This window comes from Hibiscus syriacus, unplaced genomic scaffold (genome assembly GCF_006381635.1).
Source record: "Hibiscus syriacus cultivar Baekdansim isolate YM2019G1 unplaced genomic scaffold, ASM638163v2 tig00111834_pilon, whole genome shotgun sequence".
Classification (NCBI taxonomy): domain Eukaryota; kingdom Viridiplantae; phylum Streptophyta; class Magnoliopsida; order Malvales; family Malvaceae; genus Hibiscus; species Hibiscus syriacus.
In genome coordinates this window covers 350544-369818 of record NW_024063192.1, presented here as the reverse complement: position 1 = coordinate 369818, position 19275 = coordinate 350544, and the positions used below count along the sequence as shown (strand labels likewise).

Genomic DNA, 19275 nt, shown 5'->3' with positions numbered 1-19275 from the left:
CCGACCCAAACCAAACCCATGCCCATCCCTATTAACAAGGTAAAATAGTTTAGTTAATGGTGGGGTTAATTCAACTATACTAAAATTATTAAATTGTTAAGTTATCAATTGATTTTTGGGTAAAGTACAAAAATGGTCCCTGACTATAGGGTATTATTTTATTGAGTCCTTTAACTATTAAAAGTTACAAAATGATCATTCGACTATAGAATATTGCTTTGTTAACTCTTCAACTATTAAAAGTTATAACTTGATCACTTGACTATTCATTTATGTTTCAAACACGTCATCTTTTTTGTTAAAAAAATGACGATTGTCTAAGTTAGACGTTAACATGATGGCTGGGATATGATAGTCGTTTGAGATTACGGTGGACCATTTGTGTACTTTACCCTTAATCTTTTTACTCTTGAGATGAATTGATAAAATGGTAATAATAATAAATTAGAGATTTAGTTTCTTTATATTGATCCAATTGAGGATTAAATCATCATATTTTTTAGAATATTATTAATTAATTTAAATACATAACACTTTAATTTAAATGCTCGTGTGAATTTCCTTTTTTCAATTTTTTTAAGATTAAGGATAAATATGAGTCAAATCAAACTATATTTTTTATCGATCCGAATTTGATTCAAATATTCTATCTCGTTACCTGTAATCTGACCTGACATGGGTATAAGGACGAATTTTGTCCAAAAATATAGGGACAGCATTTTTAATTTAGTGCATTATGGGGGACTCAAAAAGAGAATTGACCAAAGGGGACGCCAGGACAGAAATCTACTGTTATTATTTATTTATTATAATATTAAAAATGATTATTTATAATAGTAACGTAACATTAAAGACAATAAATTTATTCATTTGTATTCGATATTTCCTGCTATCACTTATATTCATTTTATACTAATAAAAAAAAAGAAAAAATAACCTCACTAAAAAGATAGTATTCGTACGGACGTGTCGAAGACACCTATTATTACCACGACCACGACCACGACCACGACCACGACCACGACCCGAGACGAGACGGCGGCGGCGGCGCGCGAGAGTCCCCCTTGTTCTCTATTACTCAACAAGGAAGTGGGAAAGCAAAGCCTTAAATACCATTCCCAATAGTATTTCTATTACTATGTGGGATTGAGCATTACCAACACTTGTTCCCAATACTATGTGAGATTGAACCTTAAATAGTGATATTATTTTTGAATGTTTTGCTTAAAATTGCAATAATCGCGATTGATTGTAGATTGATTTTTAATTATGACATATTTAATCGTATAATACTAATGCAATTGGTTGCTGATTCAGTTGTTTTAAGGTGCATGATTGTTAATTGTTTCCTGAATAATCACATTGTATTGGAAACAAGTGTTGGTAATGCTCAATCCCACATAGTATTGGAAACACTATTGGGAATGGTATTTAAGGTTTGGCTTTCCCACTTCCTTGTTGAGTGATAGAGAACAATGGGGACTCTCGTGCGCCGCCGCCGCCGCCGTCCGTGTCGGGTCGTGGTCGTGGTCGTGGTCGGGTCGGGTCGGGTCGGCTTGGCTTTCCCACTTCCTTGTTTTTTTTTTCAATGAATATCTTCTCATTTTTTACTGTTAATCTTTGTCATATATTTTCACTCATCAAACGGTTCTAGATCTATGTAAAACTATATATATATATATACACACACATATAATTCACTTACATAATGTAAAACTAGATCGTTGGATAAATGAAAATATATGGTTAAGATTGATTTATTATTTTTTTCAATAAATATTTTCGTATTTCTTAATTTTAATCTCAGTCGTCTATTTTCACTCGTCAAACAATCTTAAATTTATGTAAAACTAAAAGAATTTTATATCGTATTAGAGTATCTTGCACCTATATATATATATCAGCTGCTTTATTCAGTTGTTTACACGTGTAAAATAAAATACGCAGCCTAAACTTGACACGCACGTCATTCAAAAAGCCATCAAGCCAGCCACTCAAATGCCAATTTTTTTATTTTATTTTGGATTTGTCTTCCAAAGTTGAACCATTGACCCCCTCGTTCCTTTACTTTGACTTAAAGTTTAACCGTTTAATTCCATTGGATATCCTTTAATATAACTCATATTTTAAATTGATCCTTGAATTCTAAATTTTTCAACCAAAATCTTCAATTATTATAACAATTTTGGTCCCTATTAGTTTGAATACTTGCCAAAACAAATTATATTTAAATTTTGAGATCAATTTCTTATTATGTTCCTGTTAATTCTGAAAATTACATGGATAACTTGAATCAAGATGTCCTAAGATCTAGGAATGAATTCAAAATTCAAGGTCACAATTTCCCATGTTCTTTTCTTTATTGCTTTGCTTTCATCAAAATACATTTTCCCTTTTTGCCTTTGTACAGGCCAGTGGGCGCAGCCCAATCTAAAAGATATTATAATAACACATAGCACATGGCTAGTTTCCCATGTAGCATGTCGGTCCGTCGGTGGTTCATTAATTATAATTAAAGATAAATAACTTATTCAATATTTGAACTATTCATTTTAATATATCTAAATTTTTAAATTTTTTAAAAATCATATTTAATTTTTTTTCATTTTAATACCTCTTGCTAAAAATTTAATGGATGAGCTAATGGGATATAATTTCGATGGATGGACATCCAAACAGTGAACCACAATAAAATGACGAGTTGATCAATATAATTAAATTTCAAACTCATCGGACGATTAACGACGGAAATCGGATGATTAAAAAATTGAAGAGCCAATTATCGATTTGAAAAGATTGAGACATTTTTCGAAGAAACAAAGGTCAAAACCACATTCATGGTTCGAAAAGGTACAGATTTGAAATTTAGCTTCATCGGCCGACAGATGCAAGAGTCAGTGACTATGGATGCAACGATCAACAAGTTCGTCCGTTAAGTTTTAAACATCAGGTACTAAAATAAACCAAAAACTAAACGTTAAGTATGATTTTAAAAATATTGAATATTTTGGTATTAAAACGGATCAAATGATAGTTTAAGTACTAAACACGTAACTTACCCTCTAATTAAATATGGAAAACACCCCACTAATCTCTCTTAACATACATAAACACATCAGTGAAATGCATGTGCCAAAAACATTCCCCTACATAGAAAATATTTCAGAAAATTAAATAAATAACAGTAATATTAAAAAAAATGTGATATATGTAGCAACCAGACAGCAAAGCCAACTGGTTGAGCTGTGCCAATGATCACATAACCGCATACAAAATCAAAGCAAATTTGTTTTTTTTTTCTAATAGCACAGAGAAAACGCCCCTACCACATGCACGAACACATGCTACTTGCCGACGGTCCCAACTCACAGGAACGCATCCTTCTCCAGCAACTTGACCACCTCGTGCTGATTGTTCAGTTTCGCAACGTCGATGGCCGTCTTCCCATCCATGTTTTGGAGAGTGCTGCAGTGAGAGACAAGAAATTACGTTCGAGAAAGGGAAAGTATATAACATAAGAGTCGGCATCGATGGTTGGCTGATACAAGTTGTTTACTTACACAGCAGCACCGTTTTCCAGTAGAAGGGCTACACAGTCTTTCCTACCATAACCGGCGGCGTAGTGAAGCGCGGTGTTCTTGTTCTTGTCCAGAGCGTCAACTTTTGCTCCAGCTTCAATAAGGACTTGAGCGCATTTCACCTGTAATTATATCGAGTTTGTTAGCTTTAGTGACTGCCATGGACACTGCATGCTTTGTAGGCAATTGGTGATTGAATCTATCTGGTTTTTGCATCAAATTTGTCTTCGTTAGAAACTACATTGTCGGGGAGAAAGATTCAGTTATTAAATAATCATACCTCGCCATATCCACATGCAAAATGCAACGCTGTCCTTCCCTCTGAATCTTCTTCATCCTTGTCAGCACCAGAGGCTAGTGCAGCTTTCAGGCCCTAAACCATGATCAGTGTAAAAAACTTTACAGATTGTCGAAGGGGAAGAAACATACGTACAAACAGTTCAGTAAACCGTACCTCAACATTACCGACACTAGCACAATTGTGTACGATCGATTCATCCTCATTCCCCACTTCATCACCTTCATCTGCAGCAGAGTAACCAGCAGATGTGGCTGCTTCTCCTGAAACTGGAAGAACCATTGCTTCACCCAACTTCTTCAGAACATCTTTATCGTTCCAATACCTAAATACAAAACCTTTAGTGAAAAAAATACGAAAACACATCCTACACTCATTCTAATGAGGAATAATACGTTATGCCCATAAAATTATGATGCTACTAATCCCACTTCATCATCGCTGCAGGACCACCAGTCTCTATTTCATCTAGAATAGGTTTCAACGATGGGTCTTCTTTCATACGTGCCATCCGTTCCTCAATCTGGTCTTTGTGTTGAGGATTAGTCAAACCGTCAAGCATGCTAGACATAGCCGGATCCTAAAGAAAGTCAAAACGAAAGCTTCATCTTTCAATGTGATTTCATGTACTGTAATACAAGGGAAAAACATTAAAAGAACCATGAATGCATGTGCTTAAACTTGCAACTGAACGCACACCTGCATTAATGCATTACCAAGGCGCTCAGCCATGGTCATAAACTGGGGATTCTGCATAACCTGTTGCATAGTTGAATAGTACTGCTGTGGATCAAGCTGTGGCACACTATCTTCAGTCGCTGCCCCTTGAAACGTCTTAGTGAGCTGTTCTGCCATTTGGGTAAATGATGGATCTTTCGCTATCTGCTCAGCTAGTTCCTTGATGCTTGGATCCTAACAAACCAAGGTGATTAAGAGCCATAAGCCATAAAATTAAAATTTGATGAAACGGGCATATGGTTTGGGGGAAAAGTAATCACTCTCTAAGGAATTTAATTGGCCGGAACAAAGGTGACCTGAAACTAAAACTCGAAATTACCCAAAACGAGTTGAACACATGCCCCATAAAACAAAATTTAACATTCCTTGTATAAGTGAAATTACAGACTACTTCACAAGATTTATCCAAGCTCACAAATTTATCAGCGGACAATGTTCTTTTAGTTCCCAGCCTTAATACAACCGAGGTGTTGACATGGCCGATCAGTGATTAACCGTAAAGCTTAACGTACTCGACTATACTACAAACACAGCCTTAGCAAGGCCATAGAGAAAAAGAAGAGAAATGATTATCAAAAGGCAAGTGAAAAAGAGAAAAGCTTACATTAAGAAGGCCACTCATGGCCGAGAAATCGAACGGATTCGGTGGAACAAACCCAGGTCCAGGCATGGTGGCAGGATAAGCTCCAGACTGTGCAGGCTGTGATTCCGCAGCAGAAGCTTCCGGCTTCGAAGTTTTGTTCTCAGTGGCGGATGTTTCTGTTGATTTCTCATCTGGAAAAACAAAAACATAAAGACCGACCATCTATTAGTTTACTAACTCTTAAAAGCCATGCAGTAATCCAGAAAAAAACACTAAGCTCCAAGAAAACGAAACTAATCAAATCTCTAGTAGATGAAACCCTGATTCAGTTACAAGAGGAAGAATTTAAAGGCAGCATTGACAACAACAACGATGAGAGTTAACAATTTCATTATTGACCCAAAAATCCAATCAATTCATAACCCAAAAATAGTACCAAAAGGAAGAAAATTTAACATGCAACATATATCTCAGAACAAATTCCAAACCCAATTCAACATTAAAACAAAAAAAGGAATCTGAGGGGTTTAAAGCTCACCGGAAGAAGTGGATTCCTTCTGCAAATTGGAAGCCATAGCTGAATTCCAAGGATGTTAGAGATTAGTAATTGGAAGAAGAAGAGATAGAGGAGTGAGTGAAATGGTAGTACAAGGGTGACTTCTTAGGCAAAGAAAAGAGAAGATCAAAAGAAGATGGATAATATCGGCTACAGATGGGAAGCAGAGACTGGGTTGTGGATGAGTAGGTGGGCCAACTCAATCCTAAACCCCTCATCTCATCTTCTGGTTGCTTGAGTCGGTACGGAACTGCTGGTCTGGGCTAAATTATCCAAATATAACCAATAAAAATGGGTAAACTGCATATATAACTATTAAATTATATTAAAATAAATTTAACCCCTAATCTTTTTAAATTTAAAATAAACTACGTATTTAATACTTAAATTATCAGTTTTAATTTATTTTAGTACCTAAACTTTTAATTTTTTTAAAACCATACATAACATATAATTTTTATTTTATTTTAGTACATGTCGTTAAAAACTTAAGGAACGGGCGATGAGACATAACTTCGATGGAAAGATGACCAATCTGAACAATAGACAACGAGAGAATGACGAGTCGACCATCATAGTTCAATTTCAAGCCCATCAGACGGTTGACGACAGAGATCGGAGGATGAAGAAGTCAAATAACCCATCTTCGATTTGGGTGATTGAGGGATTTTTCGATGAAACGAAGGTTGGAATCACGTTTAGGGATCAAAAAGTTGTGGGCTTGAAAGTTTATGCTTCATCGGCTGACGGATACGACTGTTGATTACTGTAGACGCAGTGACCGCCGTGCCCATCCGTTAAGTTTTTAACCGTGGGGTACTAAAATGAAACAAAAACTAAATGTTAAATATAATTTTTAAAAAAAATAAAATTTAGGTACTAAAATGAATCAAAACTGATAGTTTAGGTATTACAGGCATAATTTACCCTTAAAATTATTAATATAAACTCTATCTTTAATCAATTATTAGAAGTATGTTTAAAATAGTTAAATTTAAAAAAAATGAATGTCTAATTAGTATAAATTTGCATTATTGAATCTTATATTAATTAAATCCCCCAAATTTGAATATTATTATTTTGAATACACATTAATTTAGTGATTGAAAACAAAGTCTATACATGTATTATTGTCCATGCTCAACTTGTGTTTGTGTTAACACATAGGAACATAAATATAATTTTATACTAAGAGGAGTGATTTCTAAAATTTTAAGGAAGGTAAACTTATAAAATTTTAAGAGATGAAATCATATTATTAACAAAAAATAAAAAATATCTAAATTGTATGATAAATTGAAACTTTTAAAAGACGATTCTCCTTACCCATCCCCTTCTATCTATTCATATAATAAAACACGTCTTCATGATATACTGTAGAACAAGGTTTAAATAATTTCATTAACATGAATGTAAAAACATATTAAATTATATGAATTTTAAATTTTACGTACATAAAATTGTATCTATTTATCTATGCTTTTTTTATATTAAATTAGAATGATATTATTGTGAATGATGTAAAATTTTCGGGTCGAGTTGTCCGCAACTTGAGCCATGCCCATCCCCAGACTAGCGGCTACAATAACAACACCGGCCGCTTTTAGAGAAACCGCCGCTTACATACTTCACCGCTGAACCCAAATCCGCCGTCAATCGGCATTACCACCAGATCAAAAGTGTTTTATTTTAATCTTCTTCATCTTTCACTTTCCTATCACTTTTTTTTATCGTTATTCTCTGGTGATTCTGTAACGTTGAAATCTTCATTTAAATTGTAAATAGTTTTACGAAGGTAATGTCATACGAAGGATCGGGATGTTTGAGCATGAATTCTGGGTTTGTTAGCACTGATAGTATAGACTTGAAATTTGGGGGTTTCATGCAATTTTCATGGTGCAAAACCATATTTCCATTCCATGATTCTCTTGAATGATCAACTTTTAGGTTATTGCTGTTGCATCCTCTTTTATTCAGCCTGCCCTGTAGAGCTGTACCTGTACTATGTGAGAGGCGGAGAGAGAGAGAGAGGATAATGAACGTGGTTTGTAATTGCAGTATGTGTTCTTACATGGATTTTTTTACGATATATATGTATATATCAGCAGGCATTTATTTGTACATTTGTATGTATTTGTATGCTTTCAGGTCCTTACATGATCCCATTGCTTAATTGAATACTCTATTGCAGAACATTGCTTTGTGCTTACTCGGTGAAATTTCAAGTTGGGCATCAGTCGCACACTAAATACTCTAGTAATGGCTGCCTCTTTGACTCGCATTTCATACCCGTCCGCTTTCACTTTCTCAGCATCAAAAGTCTCAGTTTTCTCACCTTCTCTATCCCCTTCATCCATCAAAGTCCCCACCTTCTCCCCTTTGACTGTCAAACCCCTCAGTTCCACCTTCGCTCCACATGCGGCATGTGCCATTAGTCTCACAACACATGCCATCTTGACTCCCTCATCTGTTCCTTCCGACACTTCAACAACAACCTTCCATGGCCTTTGTTATGTTGTTGGGGATAATATCGACACGAATCAAATAATTCCTGCTGAATACCTTACATTAGTTCCCTCAAACCCAGTTGAGTATGAGAAACTGGGCTCTTATGCTTTTGTCGGTCTCCCTTCATCATATACTACACGATTTATTGAACCGAACGAGACTAAGACAAAATACTCCATCGTGATCGGTAGTGCTAACTTTGGTTGTGGGTCATCGCGTGAGCATGCACCAGTTGCACTTGGGGCTGCAGGAGCAAAGGCAGTGGTGGCTGAATCTTATGCTAGAATATTTTCAGGAATTCTGTTGCAACCGGGGAAGTTTATCCATTTGAATCTTCAGTGAGAATATGCAAGGAATGTAAGACTGGGGATATGGTGACTATCCAGTTGGGGGAGAGTCGTTTGATCAATCATTCCACCGGCAAAGAGTATAAACTGAATCCCATTGGGGATGCAGGGCCAGTCATTGAAGCTGGAGGGATCTTTGCATATGCAAGGAAAACAGGAATGATTTCGTCCGAGACAAATTAAAATGCAGGTATGTCTTTGAGCTCTTACGTATGCAATTTGTTTGTTGAGGCATTCGAGTTTGATTTTATTTGATTTTTCACGTCTCGTTCATGGAAATAGTTGGACAGGCACTTATGTTTCGCATGCAACCTGTGCTAGAAACCGGAAGTTTAAGCATTCTATCTTCTTATTGATAATTGATTCATGCTCAAACTTGACCTGTATTATTCCAGTCGGCACCTAAGCACGCCGGTTGTTTTGCTTACTGTAAACCTCTTGCATAGTCTAAAAGAACATCGAAGATGATTTTACTTCTTCCTATATATGAATTTATTTCCATATGCTTCTGATTGTCAAGTTTGTTTACCCTTAATTTGTAGGGAAGGTGCATTTGATTCCGACTTCTTTGACTCATTTCAACTTTGAGGCTCCGTAATTAGGCACTTGGGGTCGACGCTCATCTTTTTTTCGTCATCTTGTATCTCTGCTCGGAAAATGTTTGCATTCTAAATGTCAGGATATGAATTTATCTCCTTTTTTTGTTGTCTTGCATCGTTGGTCGTAAAATGTTTGCAGTCTAAATGTTTGGATATGAATGTATCTTTGAGGCCCAATCTTAACAAAAACTGAAAGAAGAGGCAGCTGCAAACATGCAATAGAAAGTATTTATTTCATCGTGTCATGCTTTATAAGCTGGTTAAGAAGATGATGACTAAGAAATGTACCAGTAGAATGAAAGCTTGATGGCCTAAGTGATAAAGTCTCAAACAGAGCTACCTTAGGAAAATGCTTATTCCCAGGTAGAACTGAAAGGTACAGGTAATAATTACATACAACAATGAACAATTATTGGGTTTTTATGGTTATAGGATATGTTGCCTGATATACAGATGAGAGCCATGATACTAATCAAGGAAATCCAATTCATCCTCCTTAAGATGGGCCAAGAACTTAACAGGTCCTCGTCCTTCAACCTCGGTGACGAACTCCACCTTGTAAGGAAGATTAGCTGAAATCTTTTTCCCTTTCCAGACCCCCACGAATTGTTTAATCACTCCTTCCATGCCGTTCAGGTCCAGCTCCGGGATTCGATTCACATGATAAACTTTGAGGGGTGCTTTTACCCTAACCTTGGCCCCAACTTTAGCCTCCTCCGATCCCGAAACCGACGCCTCTTTCTCGTCCTCGTCGACGGAAGCGGCGGAGGCAGCTTGACAGGAAACAGCCCTTCTCCTCGTTTTTATAGAAACGTTGACGGCAGTCGCAGTGGATTGAAACGACGCCGGTTTCAACGTGATCATCGAGGCTTTGGCTTCGAATCTCCCATTGGAGCATATGATCAAACATGAACCGGGCGTTGCCGAAGAGAGGCATAAACCATATGTACTTGTACTCATCTCTATTCTAGCTTTCCGAACAACAGATTATTTCCTTTCCCCGACAAAAACCCCAAACTTGTACGATCGAATCCTAAAAAAAAAAGGGTTTCAATCCGATTCAGAAACGATATTCTTCCTAGTGGCTCAACTCGATTACCGTTAGACGGAGGAAAGGGAGGGAGGAGCAGCGGGGAGCCCTTTATTACCAGTCTTTTGGATTTTGTCTAATCTTATAAATGGTCTTGTTCCCATCATATATAATGGAGTAAGGGGAGGTGAGATAGTAGGTTGTCTCTAATACTAAGTTGAGAACAGCTTTCGTAGGAGACTTTCGAATTATGAAATACCCTCTATGAGACTCGATCTCACGACTTCAAGGTTAAGAACCTTATGTTCTACCAACTGAGCTGGATGATCATTCTATTTTGCCTAATCTTATATAATATTTAAATCATAAGATTTAATTAATTATTTTTAAAGTATTTTTATTTGATGTTATACTTATCAAATTTCAATATTAGCAAATTAAAGTATGTTTTTAAAAATAAAAATGGTTTCTGTGACATATTTTAAAATATATTTGACAAATTGGTTGAGATGGAAAATGATGTTTGGACACGGAGTTAATCGTGGATGGAAACAAGGATAGTGGATGAGGAATGAGAGGACGAGAATAACCGGGTCTAATCTTTATGGGTAGCTAAATCCAAATTCTCCAATTTAGATTTTTTGAAATATTAATTTTATCTTTTACTATTAAAATTTTAAAAGATTATTATTATATTTATTTAAGAAAAATGTTCGATATAAATGTTGTATAAATTTTAGTTTATGTTAAATTTGTATGTTATATTTAGAATTTGAAATCTATAGTTTTTGAGGAAGCGAAAATTTAGGGTAAACTATGTATTTAGTGCATAAACTATCAGTTTTGGTTTATTTTAGTATTTAGACTTTTAATTTTTTCAAAATCATACATAGCCTTTAGTTTTCATTTCATTTTAGTATCTCATTGTTAAAAACTTGACGCATTTAATACCTAAAGTATAAGTTTTGTCCGTTTTAGTATATAAATTTAAATTTTTTCAACACTTCATGTTAAATTTTGAACGGGATACTAAAATGAAACAAAAGCTAAAATTTTTATCGGATTGGTACTAAAAGGAATCAAAACTAAACTTTAGCTATGGTTTAAAAAAATTTGAAAGTTTAAGTACCGAAATAAATCAAAATTGATAGTTTAGATACTAAATGCATAATTTACCCAAAAATTTACGATAGTTATAAATTGAAATATACAATTAATTTTTTAATCGAATTTTACTTAAACCGATCTAATTAATGAATCCTTTGTCACAACCCAATAACAAGATAAGTAATCGAACCTACAACAAGAAAATATGAAAATCAAAGTTTCACTCAACTCATTTTAAAAAAGGTATTAATATTCAAAGAGTATATTTTTTATTAGACTAAGGTGATTACAAAGTAGTATATACTCTAAATACTTTCAACTATTTGACAATCAACGCTCAATCACTCCACTACATTCGTTGGTGCTCAAATCAGTGATCTCTAAGAACAACAACGATTCTTTTAACCATTAAAGTAAGTTAATTCGTGCTCGTCAAAGAATATTGATATTTATTATAAAGCAAACATTGAATAAATGTGTCTGATACACATGCTAATCAGATAGTTTTATAGTTTCATATCCATGTATCCGACCCGAAAAGCTGAGACAAAACATGGTTTCAGCTTAATACCGTACTAAAAAACAACCAGTGTTTTGTTTTTAATAACAACAAAAGGGTTCTAAATTGCAAATATTAAGAAAGTCGGCTTTTTGGTGCGCTTACATGCTTCTCTGCATCATCACTTCACCAAGCAGATCTTAATAACCGAAGCAGCACCGATACGGTGAAGCACAACGACGGCGTCACCGGGCCTGCACAGCCCCTTCTCCGTGGCTGACTTCAATGCAGCTTCCAAGATAACCTCTGTAGATTCGGCATCCGTTGCCTTTGCCGAGCCTTCTGCCAGTATGGGAACCAAGCCCCTGTATATGAGACTGTCTAGCCGGGTCTTCGTCGCTGCAGGTCCAATCAAACGAATCGGTCGTTAAAACCGGGACGACCACCGATAGGATAGGAACCGCCGGTCTGTACTTGGCAACCAACTTGGCCGTCGTTCCACCACGGGTTAAAACGGCGATGAGTCTAGCTTTGGCCTTGTTAGCTGTTCGTACAGCTGAGGATGCAAGGCTTTCCAATGGACTCATTGGAAGTGGGGTTGATCGAATCGTTTCTTTGAAGATTGCTCCGAAGTCGAGGGAGGATTCTGCCTCAATACAAATTCGAGCCATTATGTTCACAGCAAGCTCTGGATAGGCTCCAGCAGCACTCTCACCGCTGAGAATGACACAATCGGTACCATCCAGGACTGCGTTAGCAACATCGGTTGCTTCGGCACGGGTGGGCCTCGGAGACTTTATCATGGACTCGAGCATTTGAGTGGCAGTAACAACAGGCTTGCCTGCAAGATTACACTTGTATATCATCATCTTCTGTGATAAAGAAGATCTTCTCGACCAGAGGCAGACCCAGGAGCCTTCGTCAGGGGTTGCAAGAGCCTAGGGGTGGCACTTGGATTAGGGGTGACACTTGTGGAGGGTTGCTTGGGATACCCGGACACCATGGAGGTCCACCCCTGGATGAGTGGTTACCCGGGATACCCCGGGCTCCATGGAGGTCCGCCTCTGTTCTCGACCGGATTTCCATTCCAAGGTCACCACGGGCAACCATAAAGGCATCGGTCGCGCGCAAGATCTCGTCGAAATTGATGACACCCTCTTGGTTCTCAACCTAAACGAAGCACAACCACAAGGAAACCTCACACTATTAACAGTCATCTTGCACAAAGAAACCACATAGAATCTCTCGTTCTTAATCACAATCAAAAGGTGAAACAGATCAACACACCTTCTACATCAGTTGGATCCTCTTACCATGGGGACCGAGGACCTTACGGTTATTAACGAGATCGGACCCTTTACGTACAAACGAAAGAGCAATCATATCGATACTGTTTGGAACTCCCCATCCCAAGATGTCTTCTTTATCCTTCTCAGTGAGTGTGGGAAGATCCACCACAACACCAGGAAGGTTGACATTTTTTCTCTCGCCGATCATCGCGGTGTTCTCACATCTGCATCTCACAGTCCCTGCCTCGGGATCACAGGATAACACCGAAAGCGTAATCGTACCATCTGCAAACAAAATGGTATTCCCAGGCTTCAGATCAACAGCCAACTTTTTGTAGCTCATGGAGATCATAGTCTCATCTCCCTCGACATCGTAATCGGTAGTTACAGCAATTTCCTGGCCTGCCTTCAATTGAACAGCTTTCCCATCCTTCAGAAATCCGGTTCGAATCTCGGGTCCCTGCAACACCAAAGCACGATCAATCAGATATGATCCTTCACTGACCTTCCAAATACATAATAAAAACATAGAACAATTGCACATAGCACTAGTGCATAGAAAAACTCCTATTGATCATTGACAAACAATGCAAAGTTCATTACAATTGTGCATCTTGAGTTATTCTACCAAATGTAATCTTATGGACCTTGGTGTTGGGCATGACGGCGCAGAGGATGTCGGTACTGTGCATAGCAGACCTGAGATTGTTCAAGGTCTGTTGATGATAGTCATTGCTGCCGTGAGAGAAATTGAAGCGAGCAACATTCATGCCGGCTCTCAACAGCTTCTCGATCATGGGCACGGACCATGAAGCCTGGCCCAGAGTACAAACGATCTTGGTTTTGGGGATACGCCCATCGTTGGGAAGCTAAATGCTCGACTATTCTTTAAAATTATATCCAACAATTAAGTTTAGTTTCATTTTGATTATTCTTCTATTAAAAAAATTAATTAACGATAATACTAATATGATATCTAGGGACGGAATCATAATTAAATTATGAGGGGGCAAACAAGAATCTAAATAGTGGTTCGCTATCGATACCCTAATAGCGTCTGTAGCAATATCAAGATGTAAAAAACTATCAGAATTCTTACACCAGTTCGAAGTTCATTTGAACATTATACAAAATTTATCGAGATAATCCCCAATTTTCTCTGCACCTAAACACATGATGAATTGCAATGCGATCAATAGCATTAAGCAGCAGCACTAGATGAACTCTCACTAGAATCTTCTGAATCGGAACCGTCAACCATCTTCTCAAGCGACCCCATATCCCCGTCTTCGGAAAATGTGTGTAGCCGGAGTTTTTCCACATCCTCACTGGAAGAAGGGGATGAGAACAGTTAAATATTTCGTACAGAGCATACCATATGTGTCGAAACACATCGTCTGCTAGTATTTATTTCCAGTTTCTTCCCATCGTTTTTGTGAGAACTAAAACTGTAGACTGAGAAAAGAGTCTTACTCTGTAACCCCGAATATTTCCTTGACAATTAAGGAGCTATCCCTCGAGCAGAACTCCGGCAACTGCAACAATATTTCGACAAAAAACATAATCATTTTAATGTTGTGCATACGGAAAAACGTAACCGCAGATCAACCCTTATGAATAGGTTCAGAATCAAATGAAGTTAAATGATCACTCGGAATGTAACGGAATTCGAATAGTTGACAATTAAAACGAGACATGCTTGTTTGATGCAAGATGATTATTCACTCTCCTTATTATTCTAGAGACCTAAGTTATTTACAGTGGGAGTATCAGATAAGGGTATGTATCCTATGCGAGTATCGTCGATTTTTTAAAAAAGTTGTTTCATATATTTAGAGGGTCGACAAATGTGTCAGACACGAATGCCGGATTCGGTTCCTTCAAGAGAAAAAACGAGAAGTCAAAGCAACACAGCCAGAGACACTTAGACAAAACATTTGACAGCCCCTAATACTTTGCAAGTGATTCAACAGAGTACCATATCATCCATAAGCCCACAAAACTATGAAATAGTTAAATAAAAAAAAAATAGAAACAACTTGAATGGCTTTTATCAATTGCAAATTGAATAAAATATACATCAAAGAAGCAAAAGAATCAATGCATATAGTATATTGATTAAGAAATGCATATAAAGCCATCTGTTCGACGCACCTCGGACAGATATAAAACCTTTGCAAAAAGGCTTTGCACAGCAAGTTTCCTCTTAAATCCTTTTTCTGTAAACCCTGACATGTCCATGACAACCGGGCCTGACCAGTAAACAAAATTTATCAATGTCGGATACAAAACACTCCGGGGAAGGTCAAACATATAGAAGTTCACAGAGAGCGCATATGGAAGATTATAAAAGATATGAGAGCAACTTTGAATCCTAAACCACACTTAAAATTAGATCGGTAACATGTTTATGATCAGAACAATTCATATCACCATTGTCAACTTCAAGAGACGATATATCAGTTGACTTCAAGGCATTGAGAAATGACACAAGCATTTTCAGAAATAATTTTTCAAAAAGAAAATTTAACTACCACAATCACCTATATGTTTTCCATCATTCACTAGAGAATTAATACGTCGCATGATAAGTAAAGAGAGCTGCAGTGATAAAAGTGACCTTTTTCGCGAACAATTCGTCTTGATATTTCATTTAAAATTTCAGCAACTTGAGAATCGTCGAGCATTGAAGATTTCCTCAGCTGGATTAAGCTAGCAACCAAATCTGCACTCCATGGTTTCTCATTCAACGAATACCTAATGTACTTGCGCAGAATCTCATCCACGCTAAAACCTGTCTGGATATGGATTAGCAGTTAATATTAAAACTCAGATGGCATGCATATTACGTATAAAAATAACAAAATGTCTGCATGACATGACTGTATGTGTAAGCTTCTCCATCAACATATTAATTACTTCCTATATGCTGTTAAAAACGTGTGTAAATATATATAAGTAAAATAAAACCAAACTCAGTAGCAAAGTCCTAATGCAATGATTCTTTGCCAATAAAATGTTCTCTACAATGAAATTTCTTATGAAAAAGGCAATTATAAAGTGGCCTAAATTTCTAGCATGGTATATGATACCATGGTTACTTGAAGATGGATCTTAATTTTCCCCTTTTCAAACAAGAATCTAAATTCTAAAACAAGGAATCATGTCTCTTGAGAGTTGAAACCGGCATGACTCGGTTAAGCACTACAGCAACAGTACATAAGTTACCATAAGGATATAGGAACAGGTAACAGCTATGTAATTAGAACTAAAGTGTGAGTGTTGGGCACATTTATATGTTCGACTTGAATACATTTGATTTTTCTGTTTTTTGGAAACCCATATCTAGATATTGGTCAGGCATGGATACAGAACACCGGTACTTAAAGAAATATGAAGAATCAAAGAAATTAGCTTGCGGTTGATACTATGTAAACTGCATAATATATGTTCGGAAGTAAATTCATAATCGGTATCACCTTTTGCACTAATCCCTTTAATGCTGATTGATCAACGGCATCACTTCCTTGTTGAAACAACTCATCAATCGATTTGCAAAGCAATGCATTTTTATTAACCTGAAAAGTGAAAAACCAGCCCCTATCAGTGCAAAACAACCGAAGAAGTATGCAATTTCAGTTCAAATTCCAAAATCCAAATCAAAACCCAGATAAAAAAAACTTCAAAAGAAATCAAGTGGTCCAAGTCCAACTAACCAATTTCTTTCTCTTGTGCCTGGGAGAAGTGAATTTCTTAACAGTCTTAGCGAAAGCAATAACAAAAGTGACACCGGCATAGGCTAGAGGAACAGCGAGAATCCAAGGCAAAGAGCTGGTGCCAACTCTGGGTCCGGGGATGGCTTGAGTAACGGAACCGGTGAACTCAACGAGGTCCAAGGCCTTCTCTTGAATCCAGGGCAGTTCCTCCTCGATCTCCACTTCCTCTTCTTTAACTACTTCCTTCTTGTTTCCTCTTGGAGTTTTCGAGGGCACCGCGTTTTCTCCGCCGCCCTTGGCCGCCGCCGCGGTGGTGAGAGATAGGGATGAGTTGGGTGTTCTTCTTGGGGTCAGACGAGGGATTGACAAGAGAGGAGGGAAGGGACGGGCACTAACTTTGGGTCGGGAGAAGAACTGGGAGAAAGGGAATGAACAAGAAGATGATGAAGAAGCGATAATGGCCATTGAGCAATGGATGTTTTCGTTTCAAAGTTTCGGACTTTAAACTTATAATCCTTGCTTTTCAAATAGCCAAACCTGAAACCCCCCACTCACAATTTGTTTGAATTAATCAATCGAATGTCAATAATTATATTAAAAAATTAAAAAAATATATCAACAAAATATATTTTTATTATGCTAAAGAGAGTCAAAGGCCCTTTGAGACAGTTGAATGCTGAGCGTTTTAGTGATATTTCTAGGAGAGTGCATGATAAATCTATGGAATTAGAGGGTGAAGTCCTGGATGGGGGAGTTTCTTTGGGTCTTTCGTCTTAAGGGAGGGAGGTTTATGCTGAATATCAAGGGCTTCTTGCGGCTGAGGAGAGCTTCTTTAGACAAAAGTCTCGTGCTACTTGGATCCTGGAGGGTGATCAAAATACTAGATTTTTCCATGCTTTGGTCGCTAAGAGGCAGAATAGGCAATCTATTGTTTGTCTTCGTGCTTAAGATAGGAGGATTTTGGCAGTGTTTTGAAAATCGCACTGGACCGGCCGGTTCAACCTGGAACTGCTGTCTAGTCTGGTCTATTATATCCTGGTTAAATCGGTTTTAGTGAACAGTAAGAAACCGTTCGAACTGGCTTTGAACCACTTGAATCGGACCGGACCGTGAACCGGTTCAAGCTAATTTTTTTTATTTTTTATTAAATGTTTTTTGTATTTTTATTTAATTTTTTAAATAATTATGACGTCGTCCGGTTTTTAGGATCGGTCCGACCGGTTGAACCAATGAACCGGTAGCACGGCCATTCACTGACCGATTCGGTTCTGAAAACCATGATTTTGGAGGATTTTGAGGAAATTGCTGCTAAAGTTGTGAGCTTTTATAAAGGTACAATCGGTGCGCCTACTCAAGTGCCCAGTTGTTCTGAGAATTTTATACGTGATTTGTTGGGGGGTTACTGTTACTGATGAGGCCAAGCGTGTGATGGCTCGGAAGGTGAGTAGGATTGAGATCCAAAATGCTATGTTTGCTCAAAGTGGGGATAAAGGCCCAGGGCCTGATGGATTTACTTCTCATTTTTTTCAAGGTTGATTGGAGTATTGTGTGTGAGGATTTAATTCGGGTTGTGGAGTTTTTCTTTTATACTGGGCGCATGCATCCTGCCTTTAATAATACGATGCTAGTTCTTGTTCCAAAGGTTGAGAATCCTTCTTCGATAAAAGAGTTTAGGCCTATTTTTTGTTGTATTGTGGTCTACAAGTGCATCACTGGGATCATCTCAGACAGAATTTCTATGTTTTTTAAGGATGTGATTTCGAGTAGTCATAGTGCTTTTATTCAAGGGAGGAATATTATTGACAATACCTATATAGCCCGGGAGCTTGTTAACAGTTATGGGAGATCTACTCTTTCTCCTCGTTGTGCCCTGAAGATTCATATTCAAAAGGCGTTTGACACTATAAGTTGGGACTCTATTCTCAAGATACTGAGTGCGTTGGAGGTTCCTCGTATTACTTGTGATTGGATACAGAGTTGTATCACTTCTTCTAAGTTTCCAGTGGTTTTGAATGGAGGTCTGGCTTGGTTCTTTGAGGGTGCGAAAGGCATTAGGCAAGGTGATCCCATTTCTCCTTATTTGTTTTTGTTAGCAATGAATGTTTAATCTCGAATGTTGGATGATGTTGTTGTTCATGGGTTGTTTAGCTATCATCCTAAATGTCATAGGATTCAGTTAACTCACATTTGCTTTGCGGATGATTTGTTAATTTTTCTGAAGGGTACGTATTGTTGGGACCGTCGGCGTACCCCTGGCGCAGCAGAAACAAAACGCGACGGTCTCACCAGCAATCCAAGTACGTTAAATCTGAAACCGGGAGGAAGGGATACGATTACTTACATTGGGTTCCTTATAAATCAGCAAAGACAACAACCTCCACTCAGTTCACCCGGTTGAGAGAAACATTTAACTTTTCCCAAAAACGG

The 19275-nt window shown here is 37.4% G+C and overlaps 3 protein-coding genes and 2 pseudogenes across 4 annotated transcripts; 1 reads left to right on the top strand and 4 right to left on the bottom strand.

The window, feature by feature from the left end:
- Positions 1–874: 874 nt before the first annotated feature.
- LOC120171620 (ferredoxin-thioredoxin reductase, variable chain-like) lies at positions 875–10344 on the bottom strand. Of its 2 annotated transcripts, XM_039179301.1 has the most exons (3): positions 10307–10344; positions 9677–10207; positions 875–886 (listed from the first exon to the last, which is right to left on the bottom strand). In XM_039179301.1, coding segments are annotated over exons 2-3 (492 nt in total). In that variant the 5' UTR covers positions 10168–10207; positions 10307–10344; the 3' UTR covers positions 875–885. The 2 variants fall into 2 exon arrangements, with proteins under 2 accessions (XP_039035232.1, XP_039035231.1); XM_039179300.1 differs by lacking the exons at positions 875–886; positions 10307–10344 and having other exon boundaries at positions 9676–10300.
- LOC120171618 (ankyrin repeat domain-containing protein 2A-like) lies at positions 3188–5846 on the bottom strand. Its single transcript, XM_039179298.1, has 8 exons — positions 5736–5846; positions 5219–5388; positions 4576–4788; positions 4308–4456; positions 4033–4201; positions 3859–3951; positions 3561–3700; positions 3188–3465 (listed from the first exon to the last, which is right to left on the bottom strand). The coding sequence occupies exons 1-8, from the start codon at positions 5770–5772 to the stop codon at positions 3366–3368; spliced, it is 1071 nt and encodes a 356-aa protein (XP_039035229.1). The 5' UTR covers positions 5773–5846; the 3' UTR covers positions 3188–3365.
- LOC120171619 lies at positions 7983–8873 on the top strand (annotated as a pseudogene).
- A 1640-nt stretch (positions 10345–11984) lies between the features above and the next one.
- On the bottom strand, positions 11985–13929 carry LOC120171536 (annotated as a pseudogene).
- Positions 13930–14243: 314 nt separating this feature from the next.
- LOC120171462 lies at positions 14244–17375 on the bottom strand. The gene is made up of 6 exons (XM_039179171.1): positions 16849–17375; positions 16612–16710; positions 15753–15930; positions 15287–15384; positions 14606–14667; positions 14244–14460 (listed from the first exon to the last, which is right to left on the bottom strand). Exons 1-6 carry the CDS (start codon positions 17311–17313, stop codon positions 14334–14336), a joined length of 1029 nt encoding a protein of 342 aa, XP_039035102.1. The 5' UTR covers positions 17314–17375; the 3' UTR covers positions 14244–14333.
- Between the last annotated feature and the right edge of the window lie 1900 nt (positions 17376–19275).